Source organism: Callorhinchus milii, unplaced genomic scaffold (assembly GCF_018977255.1).
Source record: "Callorhinchus milii isolate IMCB2004 unplaced genomic scaffold, IMCB_Cmil_1.0 Scaffold4, whole genome shotgun sequence".
Taxonomy (NCBI): Eukaryota; Metazoa; Chordata; class Chondrichthyes; order Chimaeriformes; family Callorhinchidae; genus Callorhinchus; species Callorhinchus milii.
The window spans coordinates 32969941-32986719 of record NW_024704745.1 but is presented as its reverse complement, the minus strand read 5'-3'; the positions used below and the strand labels follow the sequence as shown (position 1 = coordinate 32986719).

Genomic DNA, 16779 nt, shown 5'->3' with positions numbered 1-16779 from the left:
GTCGGATAAGCTGTGTTTGTGAAGTGTTCTCAGTTTAAAGCACACATTACCTCTTTGTCAAACCACCTCAACTATTGACTGTGTTCCAAAAGCACAGTTCATAGTATAGCTTTACTTGTCCAGCTGAATAAACAGGAACTTACATCGTTAGCATAACAAACGTGGCGAGTTGTTTCTTGAGAGTTAGGATTGAAACAAATGNAAAAATACTGTACTTTTATTGTCCATAACTCCAATGGACCACCATATATTACAAAATTGTATGAGCGCTAAAGGGGATGTAAAGGAGTCAGTACCCAGTAGAGGTTGACTTCTGAAACTGTAGATGGAAAGCCCTGGAAGGGCCTCATACCATGTTTTATTCTAGTTCAAAGACTGTCTTGATGCGGTTTAAAGTGAAAAACGTGTACACCAGAATCATCTGAAGGGATATGTCCCCTTGGTTATTCCAGCTCAGATACACACAGAAACATTGGCAGCATGAACTCTCAGTGGATGTGTGACCCAATGCCCTCCTTCAACCACTTCCTTCTCCCATTACTGCTCCCCCAATACCACTTATTGCAAACTTTGAGATGAATTTCATTCAGAAGAAACAGGGCACATACCCAATATACATAATTTATAATTCATAATTTATAATGATATAGATATATATATAGAGAGAGAGACAGGGCTCATCCATATAACAATAAAAACAGTACAATTCATTCGATCCACCAATATTGATTTAATAATTCGTTCAGGATCATAGAAACAACGTTAGAAAGATCGCTAAGGACATTCAGGGAAGGTTTTACCTTGTGGATTTGGATAGCTCTTGATTTGGAGAGCTTTGGATTTCCATTTATGATTTTAGCCTTTGTGTTTAGTTTCACTCCGGAGTATTTGGATCTCAATGGAAATGGTGTCTAAAATATGAAATACATGAACCAGATTTGTTGCACTAATTCCAGCTTGTGAATTATACATCTGATGTGGATGTAGTTAGTCGTACTGAATACTTCAATACAGTATCAGATCTGACAGTATTGTTTTACTGAGATAACACAAAATGAAAGCTATCTCCTCTGCATTCTCATTCTTACCATCCTTCACAATGGAGAGTCAGAGGGGGATTCACATCTGAGGCTACAAATAATTGACTATTTGTGATCTCATTCTTGAATGAGGTGATAATTTTCACTGGTGATAATTTCACATCCTCTCCATTGTGTAAACCAACTTGAAACATGTGTGACAATCAAGAACAGGATTTATACTATGTTTATCTCAAAAGCTTGTTCATTTCACCCTCTTTTCTACCATCTAGCATTGTATCTTTATCTCTTCGTGTTTGCTGTCATTTGGGTCCAACTGGTTGCAACATTCTCTGACTGATATAGAAGATTGGTGTGATTATTCATAACAGATTCATTGATTTTATTCTGTTAAGAAATATGACCATTTTCATCCTTATGTGTGATTTAACTATGAACCAATTACTCTGTATTTCTCAGAGTGGAGTCCTGTAGCTCAGTGGTTAGAGCAATCGCTTTGCAAGTGAGAGGACCCAGGTTTGATGCCTGGGCAGGCCGAAACGTTGGGCAAGTTTCCTTACTCCTTACGCCCGTTTACTTAGCAGTAAGTAGGAACCCGGTTGTTAGTCGATTGGCGGATCGCTTTTCAGGCGGTAATAATCCCTTCAAAAAGAACTAAATAAGTAAATAATAATTTGGTCACATTTGGTGTTACATTTTCAACCAACAAAAGGAATTAAGGGATGGTTTTAATTCAGGTGTCAACCTGGCTCAGTTGGTAGCACCCTGGTCTCTGTGTCAGAAGGTTGCGAGATCAAGCCACCACATCGGGCTTTTAAACTCGTAGTCTAGGCCGGCACTTCAATACAGTGCCCGAGGTGCACTGCGTTGTTTGAGTTGTCATTCTTCTGACAAACCTTAGACTTGTCTGCTTGTTAAGGTGGATATTAAAGTTGTTTCCTGCTGTCTCAGCCAATAATCCCCTAGATAAAATTGGTCAGTCACTTCATGGTTATTTGTGAGACATTGCTCTATACAAATTGGCTCCCGTATTCAGCTACAAACATATAGTCACTATACTTTACAGTAAATCCTGTGAAGCACTATGAGAGCTTTCGACAACATGATGAGGCGGTACATAAAAATGCAAGAATTGTTATCTTCACTGTGCTGTAATCAAACTCCATTGCACCATCTAACTCATTTTTTCCCAGGATCTCAAAACAGGGGCACTCCTTACACCTTCACGCTTACCTTCTTCCTACAGTTTAATGGTTTTCAAAATCCAAGTCTTGGTATCACCTGACTACCCCCATCACCTATTTTATTCTCACTTCTGCTCTTCATTCTCAGTAATAGGCTTTAACCCTTCACAAACACCAACCTGTAATTATATAGCACCCTTCACACAGATAGCACCTCGGAGAGTTCTCGGAGCACGTAGCTTTTCCTGTTTGAAAAAACGGAACTGCTCAAAACAACTACAAAGCACATTGCAATATTTCACAGAGCAGTTTACCTTTGACTAATGTTATTGCAGTGAATATACTAACTGGAAGAAACACATTAGATTAAAATTAATAGATTATTGAAGCCTGTTAATTTGATGTTTTTCAGGCTTCTGAAGATGGGAGAGTTGTACTTCATATTCTGTTAACAATTGATAAAATGCAATCAAGATTGTATAATGGATGGATACTGTAACAATGTTCTTCCCTTTTGATTCTAGTGGACACACAGAGGTGCATTGTGAAAAGACCACTCAGCCTGCCGCCGCACAGCATAATACCACGGAACCACTCCTGGCACAGCACTATAATTGAAGGGGAGCTGGGTAAGTTACTGTACTAACAAAAAATAGAATGGCCTATGATAACCTTTCTCTAAACAATTTGCTTTATTTCTTCCACCTGTTCTTATATTATCTTGTCTAGGTGTAGCCCTCTGAAAACAGAATAAGAAATTCTGGCTTTTTTTGAGAAAATTAGGTGAAATCTTATTTTTTTGTGCAATTTTGTATCACATTTTTGTTCAGGTAGGAACAGCCGACATATTGAGGCTCAGGTTTGAACATGTTTATACCTCAAAGTTGCCTTGATAATTCAGATTGGCTGGTCCATCAACAACAACAACAACAACAAAATTACATTTATAGAGCGCCTTTCACGTTGGGAGGACGTCCCAAAGCGCAAAGGCATCAACAGTGCCAAGTGCATCTCCCCAGTGTCAGTTCAGCTCCAGGAAGCACCCCCTCACATACTCCCACCACCATTTTAAGTATCCTTTCAAAGTGGATCCACTGCTATTTGAGTACAGAACCTTCTGGTCTCTGTGGAGAGGTTAGGAGAATTGTTTTTACACAGTAGGTTGTTAGGATATGAAATGTCAAGCCTTGAACAATGGTTCAGGCAGAATTTATGTTAGCTTTTAAGAAAGAATTGGATAATTACAAGAAAAAATACGTAAGTGTACAGAGACAAAATAGGAACATGGGACTAAACTGCTAGCTATTTCAGTGAACAAGCAAGGGCATGATGGGCCAAATGATCTTCTTCAGGGCTATAAATTTCTACAACCCCAAGCTTAGTGTTCAAATACAGATATGGTTTGATTGATTCTTTCTGTGCAGAAAATGTCTATGTTTTTGTATTAGCAATTACCCAATAGAGGCTAAATAATCGTACACTCTTTAAGACAGTTCATCAGTCTTCCTTGACAAAGGCCTGAAAGACATATAAGGATAGATTCACAAAATCACAAGTTTGGTCTTGGATCATCCCAACTGATCTCATTCTTCCAGAACACCCACCCTACCATCCCATCTCAGCATCAAGTTGATTTTTAAATGAGCCGTGTCCTGGCCTCTGCCACCTTTCCTGTTAGCTAGTTCCAGTCGTTGATTATCCACTGCGTAAAGAAAAACTTTCTGATATCTGTCTTGAAATTGCCCTTTACAGCTCTAAACCTATGTCCTCTTGTTCTATTGTCTCGTTTGTGTTCAGACACAGAGTTCTTTGTTTTCTGAGTCACCACCTCATGTTTGCAAAACTGCCTTTCTTATACTGTAAAAATGTTTCACAAACTGGAGGAAGGAGAGAGGCAGTGGTAATGTTAATGAAAAACAAGCTATCTGTTAGTATATATCCTGATCAAACTTCTGTTCTGAAAACAATAAAGAATAAGAAGCATAAGGCTGTTTTTATGTCTCATATTTTTGTTCCTGGATTGAAAAAAGAAAAGATGGTAACACAAAAGTGATTGAGCCCTTCTGGCTTCGTATTTAATAATTTTCATTAGTAATTTTGTTTTCAAATTACACTCACCATGGAGTGAAACACAAAGAAACCTCAGCATGTTAGGCTGTTGAGCTAAGGAGAAAACTATTCTGGCTGTGGTTGTCATAGTGAGCAGATACCACAAGCAGTGTAAAAAGGGAGGAGTCTCCAAACCCCTTCTGAGCTGGAATGTGGTCTCACACAAGGGAGGCTTGACTGGCAAACTGACAACTGCCTATAAATAAGGGTGACAAATGCACTTTACATTTTACAAACAAATTGTCGTATCTCTACAGATTTTGCAAGTGTTCCTGTATCTGGCAATCTTGATGCACTAATAAATAGAACCATTTTAATAGAATAGGTAGTAAATGAAACCTGACCCATACTTGGCTATTGTCTCATTTGGTAGAACTATAGGATAAATAGGGAGAAGTAAGAATATAAAAGAAGATTGTAGATGGTGTATGAGGAAGTCAAACAGATATCTTAGAAAGAAGGTGAAAGACATAAGATAAGTAGGGAGGAATATTAATGAAGGAGATCAGGATACAAAATTGGTGTTAAATTAATTCTTTGGATTGCTCTTTGGCAAATGAAGACTGAAAATAAATCCTTATCTAGTTATTTTAGCAAAGGAATCTATAACATATGTAGACCACTGTAAAGCCTGTATCACAAAGAAATCAGGAAAATAAATATGCACAGTTCACTGCACCTGGACCTGGGTTGCATACATTCCAGAAATGAAAGGGGAAATAGATGTAGCTCCCATCAAAATTGTGAACCACAGAGGTTATATCTGAGGACTGAAGTGCAGTGAATATTCTGATAATCATGAAAGGAATTAGGCATGAATTAATTATCTCTAGATTTATAGACCAGAAGTTAGTCTAATATCTGAACAGTATGTCAAATGTTCAAGATCATTTTATCAGACGATAACAATATACAATGAAAAAATAGAAAAGCCAGTGCTGGGGTAGGTTTAGAAGCATTGGATTGTGTCTGACAAATCTACTGGAGGTCTCAGAATTGAATCAAATTGAATCAAAAAGAGCAATCCAGTTTATATATGCCAGCAGCGTAGCTCACCATAGGGGTTTCCTGCATGTTGAACAATGTTTCAGATCAAAAAGTAAAGCTATGTCTTATACATCAAAGTTTAAATGCAGAGCTAACTAATGTATTACTCACTGAACCAGGATTTTTCAAATTATAAATTACACTCCTAAGTAGGTTGTGGTGTTAAGATGGTTGTACTGTAGTAATTTCAGCACAATGATCAATTCAAACTCTTATTTATTTAGAAGGACAAATTAGTATACTTGATGTCACAGCTATGATCATTTTCAATTGATAATTGTATCTGCAGCACAACTAGACTCCAGAACCCTGTCGCCCAGGCATATCAAAAGTGATAGTGAAGATGATGACCTGCCAAATGTGACCTTGGACAGCGTTAATGAAACTGGTTCCACAGCGCTCTCTATAGCCAGGGCTGTACAAGAGTAAGTACAACTCTTCATTTCACTTTACAGTGTACACAAATGTTCCACCTTCTGTAAACGGTCTCTGTAAATGGGCGTTTCACTATTAATGTGGCAGACCATTAAGGAAACTAAAGTGTTAAGCATTTATACAAAAAAAAGGAGTGTCCCAAGATTGTTATTAATGGGTTTGTTTGTGACACACAGGAAAGAGCTCAATACTCCATGCCCAGCCAGCCCTACCTTCGGCGGACCGGCATTCAGCCTCTCTGCCCCCACCCTTTGGAACTCCATCCCACATTCCCTTCGCTTTGCTCCCTCCCTTGCCTACATCAAGGCACGTCTCAAGATCCTCTCTTTGACCGAGCCTTTGGCCATCCTCCTACCTCTACACTCCCTGCTCTCCTCCCCTCTTGAACCCAAACCCCTGCTTGTTTCCAAATCCCTGACTGTCCAGCGCCTTGGGACATCCTCCTGACGTGAAAGGCGTTATACAAATATAATTTCCACAAATGGTGGGGTGGACAAGGCAGGCAAATTTCCTATCCAACCTTGTTTTAGTGAATTTCAATAGCGAATCCTACAGTTTCAGTCACAAATGAAAAGTCACTACAGTATTACCCTAGACGTAAATACAGTAAACCTCACATGAGTCATATCAGTTGTGACCATATCTTTAATATGTCTTGTGTAAAGTATGAGTTAAGTGAGATCAAATACAATAATAGGAAATTCGATTCAACTTGGTCAGATGTATGACTTAGGCGATTATATGATTTATACAGATCAGACTTAAGAGAGTTTTACTGTACTGGACTTCATTTTCCATGCCACTGAATTGTGAGCTTGTAACCAAAACGATCTAGAAATATTTTTATGAAGCAAGTGGTCCTTTAATACAAAATGTCTGGTGCAATCATCAAAAGCAGAATATGTTCTCAACACAATCATTGGGCTCTAATAAAACTAGTGTAATTTCAATGTACGTTAAAGAAAGTTCAAGTATGTGATGAATGGGGTGATATTAAACAGAGACCAAGTTTCTAAGTCCATAAATTTAAAAAGCATACGTACGAATCATGCATACCTATGAGATATGTCTATTTATTCTGGTATTTGTACTGAATATTTACCTTGTTTGAGGCAAGGGAGGGAGGAAGTCAGAGGGATTTCAGGATGGAGTTCCAGAAAGTGGGACAGATAAGCTGGATGTCTGACGATTGATGATCAGGTGGGTAAGGCAGGGAACATGAAGCAGATCTGCGTCCACTGAGCGAAGTGAGCGGCTGAGTTGGCGTGGTTTGAAGGGATCGCAGAGGTAGGGTCGGGTCAAGACTGTGGAGGGATTGAAATGTGAAATGGCTCTCTCCAAAAGCATAATGCAAAAAGTTATTAACTTACTTTTATGTATATAGGAAACTGTATGTAAAATATTAGTTCTGCTCCCCCATCCCCCAGATATTCTCTTCACTTATGTGAAGTAAATGTTCTGCCAAAAATATAAATTACCCCTCAAGCCATAATAATTAGGACGGTTTGGGAGGTTTTCTTCCTCTGACATGGTGACCTGGCATAAGGTATCGTCTCTTTATCATTCTCGTGAAGGACGTGCAATTTATAGACATCCATTTACGTTCAGGATGGGTGACAATCCTCATAACCCACTATAAAGTATCCATTGATACGAGATGAATAGCTTTGCATGCAATTCCCAGTGATCATAGTGATTGTGCCCATGATCCTTTGAAGTCCCAGAGGTGTGCTTACATTATGAAGGTTATGGTTTCACGAATATTAAAATTTATGAAAATTCGCTCTCATTTTATAATGGATAGAGACAGGATTGTGAAGATCAGTAAATCTGATTTCCTGATTACTATGGCCCAATGTCACGCCTCACCGTCTCCTGTTTCGTTTTTAATCTGGTTTGCAGAGGAGCTGCCGGTTTTGTTCTAATAATCCCTCCAAAATCAAAAACAATAATAAATTGGTCATTTTCAATCTACGACTGTTTGTGGGACATTGCTGTGCGCAATTGGCTGCCGCGTTCGCCCACAAATATACAGTCAATTCACTTTACAGTATGTTCTGTGAAGCGCTTTGGGACGTCCTCCCGACGTAAAAAGCACTATATCAAATGCAAGGATTATTATTATTATTATTATAATGTCAGACCAACCCTACGCAGTCCAACTGGATGGGAGGGTCCATGTTTCATCCTCACTAATCTGATGGTGAGTTGGGAAAGAAGGGACAGGAAGAACTTGTCTAATCCATATCAGTTTAGTGACTTGTTTCTGGTTTTGCTCTCTAATGCTGTGTGTTATGTATCAATGTCTCTTCACAGTCAAGGGAGGCTTAAACACAAACCCAGCCTGCAGTTACTGCAATCACCCTTCAACAATATCAGAATGTAAGTGTTCTGAATTCTAAACCAGGAAAAATTGATAACACTTATCCTTTTAACTTTTAACTTGTGGTATTGGTAAAATGTTCATGGCTTTTAAAATGCAATAGACTACAAAGAGCTTGTAGAATAGTGCATTTCCTAAGTGTTCCTATTCAGCAAATAAGTTAAATACCATTGTATCTTCCTGAACAAGTAGATTAAAATAATTTTAATGTCAAGTTGGTCTGCGTCAGATATGTCCCATTTGTAGTCCCTATTGAATGCATGATTACTGAAATTTACCTTGTGACAGCTGAGAATGATTGAATGCTACAGGGTAATTGACCCAAGATATGGTCTGGTACCTCTGAATTAAAACGCATGTAATAGACTATAAATAAAACTGGATGGTACAGTGCTATAAGGTTAAAATAAGGGTCCAGGCAACCTTTGATAACATTTGGTGATAAATAGCACGATGAGCAGTTTGATTCCATTAAGGAGTCAAGAAAGTTAAATGATAGCAGCTAATGAATTTACAACAGTTTGCTAGAGAAAGCTGATTTATTGGAGACTTTCAAAACAATGAAAGATTTTAGCATTGAGGCTGGATTTTATTCTCTTTTAGTGTGTTTTGTGTGCCATGCCTTGCACTGCCTCATCTCAATGGTTTGCCCATTTTATTCAAGGCTATGAAATGCAGTTTGCATCACTAAATACATATTAATGAGTCCCTTTAAATAATTCTGAATGTGCCAAATTCTATACTCTGAAATGAGAATTTGCCTATTCTATACTCTGAAATGCTAGATAAGAAAATCTAGATCCAGAAGAAATTTTACACCTGTAAACTGTTCCTAACACACGTTTCTGATTATTATTTTCGTGCTTGAATCCTAATGTTAGTTTATTCCTCTCACTAAAACAATTTGTTGATATTAAGAAGAAGAATATTAAATGAATAACTTAATTGGGGTCTGGAACTACAACCAAGTCCACAGTGATTTCAGAGGTGTTTACAGCCAGTGACAAAAAGAACTTAAAGCAAAGCACTAAACATGTGATTACAATTAGGTCATCAGTCTATTAATGGAATGTCCAATACACAAAAGATTTTACATAAATTTATAAAAATGAGTAACTCCAGATTTCTAAGAACTGATCTGGGGATATCATTTTACACTATTTAAAGGAAAGAAATAAAGATGAAAGATGCTGACAGTTTTCAAATGAATGTTTATTTGAACTGCTTAGTTTCTAAAAGGTCTTTGGTGACTCACTGTTTGGTACAATTGAGCAGAATGGGGTAACAGCTGTATTGTTTACTTCAAAAAAAAATGTAGCTGTTAACTTTCTCTGTATAGCCTGTTTTACATTTTGGCCTACTAAACCTGGTTGTGCAGCAGTCGTTTGTTTTGCTATTTTTCTCATTTGGGTACTTGGAATAACAGAACCATCTAATTTCTAGCTGATTCTGTCATTTCCGTTAGGCCCCAGGCTGGCGGGAAGCCAAAAGCAACAGGTGATCCTGTGAGCTGCCAAACAGCAGGAAGTGGGCTGTGTGTGCCTGTGTTTGAGACAGTTCACAGGAGAGCCTGGCTGGCCTTCCTCCTACAGCAACTTTCAGTATTGGGAACCAGAACACAATAAATTTCCAAATTACGATTGAATTTAAGAATTTTACACGATACTGCTCCAACTTAAATTTTTAAGAGAAATCAATCTCGATGAGATTTCAGGCCCATGGAGTGAAACAGATTGGTGAGACAGTTTTTTGTTTTCCAATCTGAGACTTTTAAGAGAAATGAGACCGAAACTTTTACATGTCTCTCTGCTGGGAAAGGAGAGGGCATATTGACAGGCATCACAGTTTGACAGAGCACCTTTCATGTCAGGAGGACATCTCAAAGCGCCTCACAAGAATTGTTGTAAAATGTAGTGAATGTGTATTTGTAGATAAATACAGCAGCCAGTTTGTACAAAGCAATATCCCAAAACAGCCATAAAGTAAATGATCAATTTTATACAGCAGATTGTTGGCCAGTATACTGGAATAAGTGCCTTCTCTTTAAAATAGTGCCATGGCATCCTTAACTTTCACCTGGACATGCAGACAAGACTTTGTTCAAAGTCTAACCTGAAGGACCCACCTCCAACAATGCAGCACAGCCCCAACACTGTGTTAAGATGTCAGCCTAGATCACATGAATTCAAAGTCCCGATGTGGGGCTTGAACCCACAACCTTCTGATTTAGAAGCGAGAATGCTACCAACTGAGTCAAACCTGACACCTTACCTCCGAGCAGTCAGGGAGTAGCAGAGGGCAGGAAGTACGTAATTACCTCTTTCCTCTCAACCAAGGGATGCACATGTCCCCTACAGAGATGAAAAGAGAAACAAAGTTGAAGGTTTTCATGTCCTCCTTTATGAAAAGTGTCAATACAAACACTATTTTGGAGATACTGCAATGCTTTTAGAGCACTTTAAAACCAGACAAGCGTTTACTGGATTTCAATTGAATTTATACAAGTATGATTTGGGGTACCAAAGCTATACAATGTCAGACATCAGATTTCTGTGAGAAAAAGAGTAACTGGCTATTATTGGTATCTGAGATTGTGGCAAAATTTGAGATCTGACAAACCGCCACTACTCTATAGAGGAAGTGGTAGTTGTTTTTTCATTGACATGCACTTTGTCTGCCTGGTTCTGATATGGAGATGTCTGTAACCCTTAAGGTGCTACAGGATTTTTTGGGGGTCATTGACACATGCAATAACCCATCACCATGCTTAAGAGTATCCAAACCAAACTGAGAATTCTATGCATCCCCTACGCATGGAAATTCCAGAGATGTTTATTGGAATGGAAAGTGCACTCTCACCCTAGAGGGAGGCATCCTAATTACCTAATTCCGGAAAGTATTAGGCGTAGTTGGTAGAAACAAAGGCTTCTGGATCCCAGATTGTGCATTATAGTACTGCTCAAGTCTAACCAGCTAAAACCACATTGCTTGCCATTGATAGTGCTGTCTGGCAAGCTTTCCTACTGATTGTCCAGCTGGGATCACCTTATCTGTTAGAAATTTGGCTTGCAGGCTTAGCGAGAGCTGAGTGGAAGAATCCATGCTCCTAGTGAGTGGTCTGCCCTGCCAAGGACTGCAGACCGGCCTGGCTCAGGAGCTGGACTACCAAGACTGCCATAGAGGGCTGGCTTGATTCCGATATTGCGTTGCCAGACATGTCACCTTGGAGCCAGTTCAGCTCCAAGGAAACCCCGTTTACCTTTGTGCTACAGGAATGTGCTCCCAGTGCAACACAAAGAAAATGACACATATTTTCTGTGCTTGGTATTAATTACTTTTGAGCCGCAGACTTCACAATCTTAAGATAAGTAAGACAGTCAAAAGAAAAAGGAGCAGAAATGTCACCTGGTGTAGATTTACTCTATTCATACAGTATTTCTGAGTGTCCAGAATTTGACAAATGTTTAAACATAGTTGTTATTTGAAGCCCGTTTTCTGTAAGTCTCTTTTAAGAGCAACAAAAGAAGACTTCAAAGTTAAGATTGAATTCAACAATTTGCCAAATTTCTAGGCGATCTAAAATCATCCATGAACAGAATAAGTCGAGATTGCAGTGGAATTTCTCCCCAAAAGTGCTTTATGATGAGCCAGATACCAAACTCTCATTGCAGGGAAAATCACATCTTCCTTGCCTGGAAACATTTCAATACAGTCTTCATGGCATATCAAACCAAGTTAAATGTAATCACAGCAACGTAAACTCTTGTATGCTTCCAGACAAGCCTAATGCTTAACTTGTTTAAAGGAGCATCAAATCTGTGTTCAATTTATATTTATTTTCATTTAATGGCGTTAATCTCATTTTGCTATCAACATCTAGTTTTAACTGCATTTTAATTTTATTATAACAAATGAAATAGAATTTATGATAAGACCAGTTCTCTGAGGTTTATTTCTCTCAGGCAATACAAGATAATATGGGGTTAAGAGTTCCATTCATATCTTTTCTGAGAAAAGGATCATATTTTCTTGCTATCTTTACTCAAGAAAAAATAATCAGTTAAAATAGTTGTCAACAGGTTTGTTTTTGCTTGTTAAGGACCACCTAAGAAGTGTTTGTTCCCTATACATTATTCATCAATTTAATAATTCAGTGAAGGAAAGTAACTCTATGGTCTATGATAAAGGAGTGTTTAAAAGCTTGTGAATTAACCGATCACTATTGTTTCAGTATAGTTTCTATATGATGTAGCTCACATTCGTTATAGATAGTCTATTATATGGTTGATATTTTTGTTTTATGTTGTACTGTGGAGCATTTATTCACATGGGAAATGTACCAAGACTGGATTTGTATGGTCTGAATTAAATTCCACAGCCTTCTGTACATACCACACACACCGTGAAGAATTTAATCATCTATAAGAATTCCCTATGTCGGGAATGGACAAATGTTGCGGGCTGCGCTGCACAGATATTTATTTTGAGATGCTTCGAGGGGCTGTCATTTTGTGAGTGTGATATGTGAACAGTCTCCTTTCTAGTGAAAGACCAATCTGAACTTTGAAATCCTGCCATTCGCTCCTTCAATGCCAGAAAGAAAGAGCATTGCCCAGTTCCAAATGTTCAATTCATAAATGAAAGCAAATCATACTATTTTTCAGTAATTAATACATTGAATGTACCCGGTATACTCCCAACATTATTCTTAATGACACGGTTCATGAAGCCCCCTGCAACATGGACTTCTGGTTTGCTTTCAACTGACAGATTGTTAGTGAGATCGGTTGAGTGCAGGGGGGGATTTACAACCAGTATTATTTTGAATAAAGAAGTGACGCTTCTAATATGCAGGGAGAGGGAGATGTAAGAATCTGTTGGAAAATAACAGTGCTTTAAATGAGTTACACCTACAAACCTTGCGCTCATCCCTCCCCTTTACCTTGAAATTTGTTGACATTGCTTAGCCAGTATAGCTGCATTATGTTGTACGTGGAAAGAAGGCAGTGATGTGCAGCACTGTTTCATACATGCAACAGTCGCCACCCAGAGGCAGCGCTCTGTAAAAACAGGGTAACATGGTGCCAATATAATTCATCAAATAACAACCTTGCATTTATATAGCGCTCCTCACGCAAGGTAGCGTCCCAGAGCGCTTGACAGTGGTGGAGCATAACGCCGGTGGAGGGGGAGGTGATCGTAGGCACGGTCGAAGAGAAAGTTCTGTAGGGTGCGACCTGAAGACGGGGAAGGAAGGGGCAAGACGGAGCGAAAGAGAAAGAGCGTTCTAATGTTTCGGGCCGCAGTGGCTGAAAGCACAGTCACTGATAGTGGAACAGAAGGCATGAGAGACATGCAAAAGGGTGGAGCCAGTCAATTGGAGACAACGGGTAGTGGGTTGGGGAGGTAAGCAGTTCGGAGAGGAAAGGACGTGCCAGGGCATGAAGGAATTTGAAAACGAGTGTGAAGATCTTGAAATCGATCTGTTCAACAAAAGGCCAAATATACTACGTTGCACACAAGTCTTGAGTATTATTTTCTAAACATATCTCCCATGTCTGATGATGTTTTGCTATCACACTGCTTGCATCTAGTTAATGAAGGGGGCAGCCCCTGGTCATTCATTTGCTTTAAAATTTATTTGTGAGACACTGTGACCAACGTATATCTCAGACTCTTCAATGATCTATGATAATAAAAAGAATAATCCCTGCATTTAATATGGCACCTGTAAACTCGAAACGTCACAAAGAACTCCACAGGCAATTGCTGTCATGTGTGTGTAGGTGACAAGCGTGGAATGCAATCTGTGCACAGAAATGTCCAATTCATCTTGAGGATCTTTGGCCAAAACGCACTAGTAGAAAGTCCTTTTGCTTTCTGAATAATGCCAGGGGATCTTTAACAATCCCCTGAACAGACAGAATGTCACAGAATACACAGCATTGTTATTCATCACAACAAAGGCTTTATGCTTTGACAAGTTTGATCTTTTACAAGCCAGCGATTTGAGACTTCAGAATCTTTAATGTATCAAGCCTGGAACTTTCCCTTTTAGCCTCAGTGCTACTATCACCTACACTTAGTGGCACTGACATCAAAGCAAAGTTATCATCAATGTACAACGTGATATTCTAATATCAACATTGTCTATTTGAATATAGTAAAGGGCCTCTCAAAGAACAAACACCATAGTCCTGAAACACATTTTAAAAAAAATTCTATTAATAGTCTCTATATTTGATATTGTCCCTTATCGTATCATCAAAACACCTCAAATCGTTACAAAGGATGGACTGTGTAATGTAGTGACTGTGAGTCACACAACTTACTTCTAGCTAACCAAGGGGCAATTACTGGTCATTCATTCTACATATAATATGTTGCACTTAATATTCTACAATATTATATGCAAATAAATATATTACATTATATATGACTATTATACTAAATATTAGAATTATTATACAATGTTATTAAAACAAAATGAAATGTATAATGGGTAGCACATATTCTTGGTGCAAAAGTCCTATGACTCCACTGGGAGACATGAGCTGTGCCACATCACCAGCAATATACCATCAACGGAGCACGTGCAGCTTCCTATCAATTTAATGGGCCAGTTCTGTTGACATTTTCATTTCCTTCTGTGTTTATCCATGGAATGACAATTGACTGCAATGCATTCCCACATCAGTGAGCTGTGAAAATTAGCATTCGGACCCATGGAATATGAAACAAACCAATTATTTAGTTATTTTCTGCCAACACATCTCTGGTAAGACCTACGGCGGATATAGCTGCAAAGAGAAAAGAAATCCCCACTGCCAAAACGCCTGGGAACAGAGAGATCTGGAGCGTTGCTATAGCAAACTCCTTCAAGCTGAAAACATTCTAATGAGGGAAGGGCTGAATCCTTCAGAAATGGCATCTTCAGACCACACTAACTGGCCTCTTCTGTGTGCTGTATGTGTATCAGCAAAGTATATTAACAGTGAGGAGGTGCCCATTGACACCTGAAACAGAATGTGTCTTTGATGTGCTGACACATCTGGGTTCAAAAGTTCCCACCGACACCTCTGAAACAGAATGTGTCTGAGGCAGTGTTCATAAGTTGCTTCCAGATATGATATGAGAGACAAAAGTGCACACATTTTGCAACAGCTATCTGAGGGTGTTAATTCTACAGACATACCCTCCAGACAGTTTGGGTTACATATATACATTGTTCTGTTGGACGTTAAGCATCCTGTGATGTGACTTTTTCAGGTTGTTAATTACCTTCCAGGTATAGCCATGTTTCATCGTGTTTGTCCTGAAATTGTTCTTTGCAACCCTACACCTGTATCCTCTTGCCCCTCTGTCATAATTATTCAATCCCGTTGTGTATCTCTATATAAGGACATTTCTTTTCAAAAATGAACAGCCCCATCTTGTATAACCATTGCTCATACATAGCTTATTCTTCAAATAGTGGGGATGATCCTCATTGCTCTCCTCTCAATGTTTCCATGGCCTGGGCAACCCTATTAATCATCATGACTGTACACAACACTATACAGCTTGAGCATGACTTTTTGGGATCTGAACTCAACTGATTTGGTAATATAGCCAGCATCTTTTTTGCCTTGTTTATTGCTGCTTCGCACTGTTTTGACATGGTGAGTGTTGAGTCAATTAACACCATTAATAATACTTTCATTTGATATAGCACCTTATCACATCTTCAAGACATCTCAAAGCACTTTACAGAATATACTGTAAAGTGAATTGGCTGTATATTTTGCGGCAGCCAATTGTGCACAGGAGTGTCCCACAAACAGTCGCGGATTGATTTTTTTGTATATAAAAAAAAGTTATTGTCTGATCCAATTTGGTGGGTTCCATCCTCTTATTCCTTATTAACTCTGTGTTTGGAAAGAGGTTTGAGGCAGGAGTCAAAGTGAGAGAAGTAGAAGTCAAAGTGAGAGAGTTAGAAGTCAAAGTGAGAGAGTTAGAAGTCAAAATGAGAGAGTTAGAAGTCAAAGTGAGAGAGTTAGAAGTCAGAGTGAGAGGACTTGAACTTCAGAATGCCCTGGCTAGAGGCAGAAGTCAGAGAACTGTTTGGTACTGAATGAAATACCTTTCATTTAACTTTTCTGAACTTCATTTGAGAGTTATCAGCCCATGTGCATACCTTATCAAGCTAGCTTTGTAAAATTGTTGCTGTCTCCTCTAATTCCACAGTTATCCCCTCAAATGTAACTATTTTAAAATAGTCAAGTTATCACTGTATCCAAGGCACAAGAGGATGTCCCAGTACAGATGCCTGAGATTCCCTGCTTCTCCCCTCTCCCCATTTTGACCTAGCTCCCCTAACAACTATCATTTCCTTAACACCAATAACACACCCACCTCACCAGCTACCAGTAATTAGTGCTTTCTTACTATTAAAGAACCATGGACCTAATATGTTCACCATTGCGAACTCGTAACTGGGTATATGTTTTTCATCAGACTGCCAGAATAAGCACCGATACTGACTAAGGTGAGTAAATTAATCCCACAGCCACAAGCATTCCTGGAAACCTACCAAGATCAG

General features: G+C 38.8%; 1 protein-coding gene across 2 annotated transcripts in view; it reads left to right on the top strand.

The window, feature by feature from the left end:
- klf12b (Kruppel-like factor 12b) overlaps positions 1-16779 on the top strand; it is an 85062-nt gene that overhangs the window by 52115 nt on the left and 16168 nt on the right. The window contains exons 4-6 of one of the 2 annotated variants that reach the window (XM_007890738.2): positions 2749-2853; positions 5670-5805; positions 8132-8197. In XM_007890738.2, the coding sequence (XP_007888929.2) occupies positions 2749-2853; positions 5670-5805; positions 8132-8197 (307 nt within the window). The remainder of the gene's footprint in view (positions 1-2748; positions 2854-5669; positions 5806-8131; positions 8198-16779) is intronic. The other variant, XM_007890739.2, reaches the window with a different exon arrangement.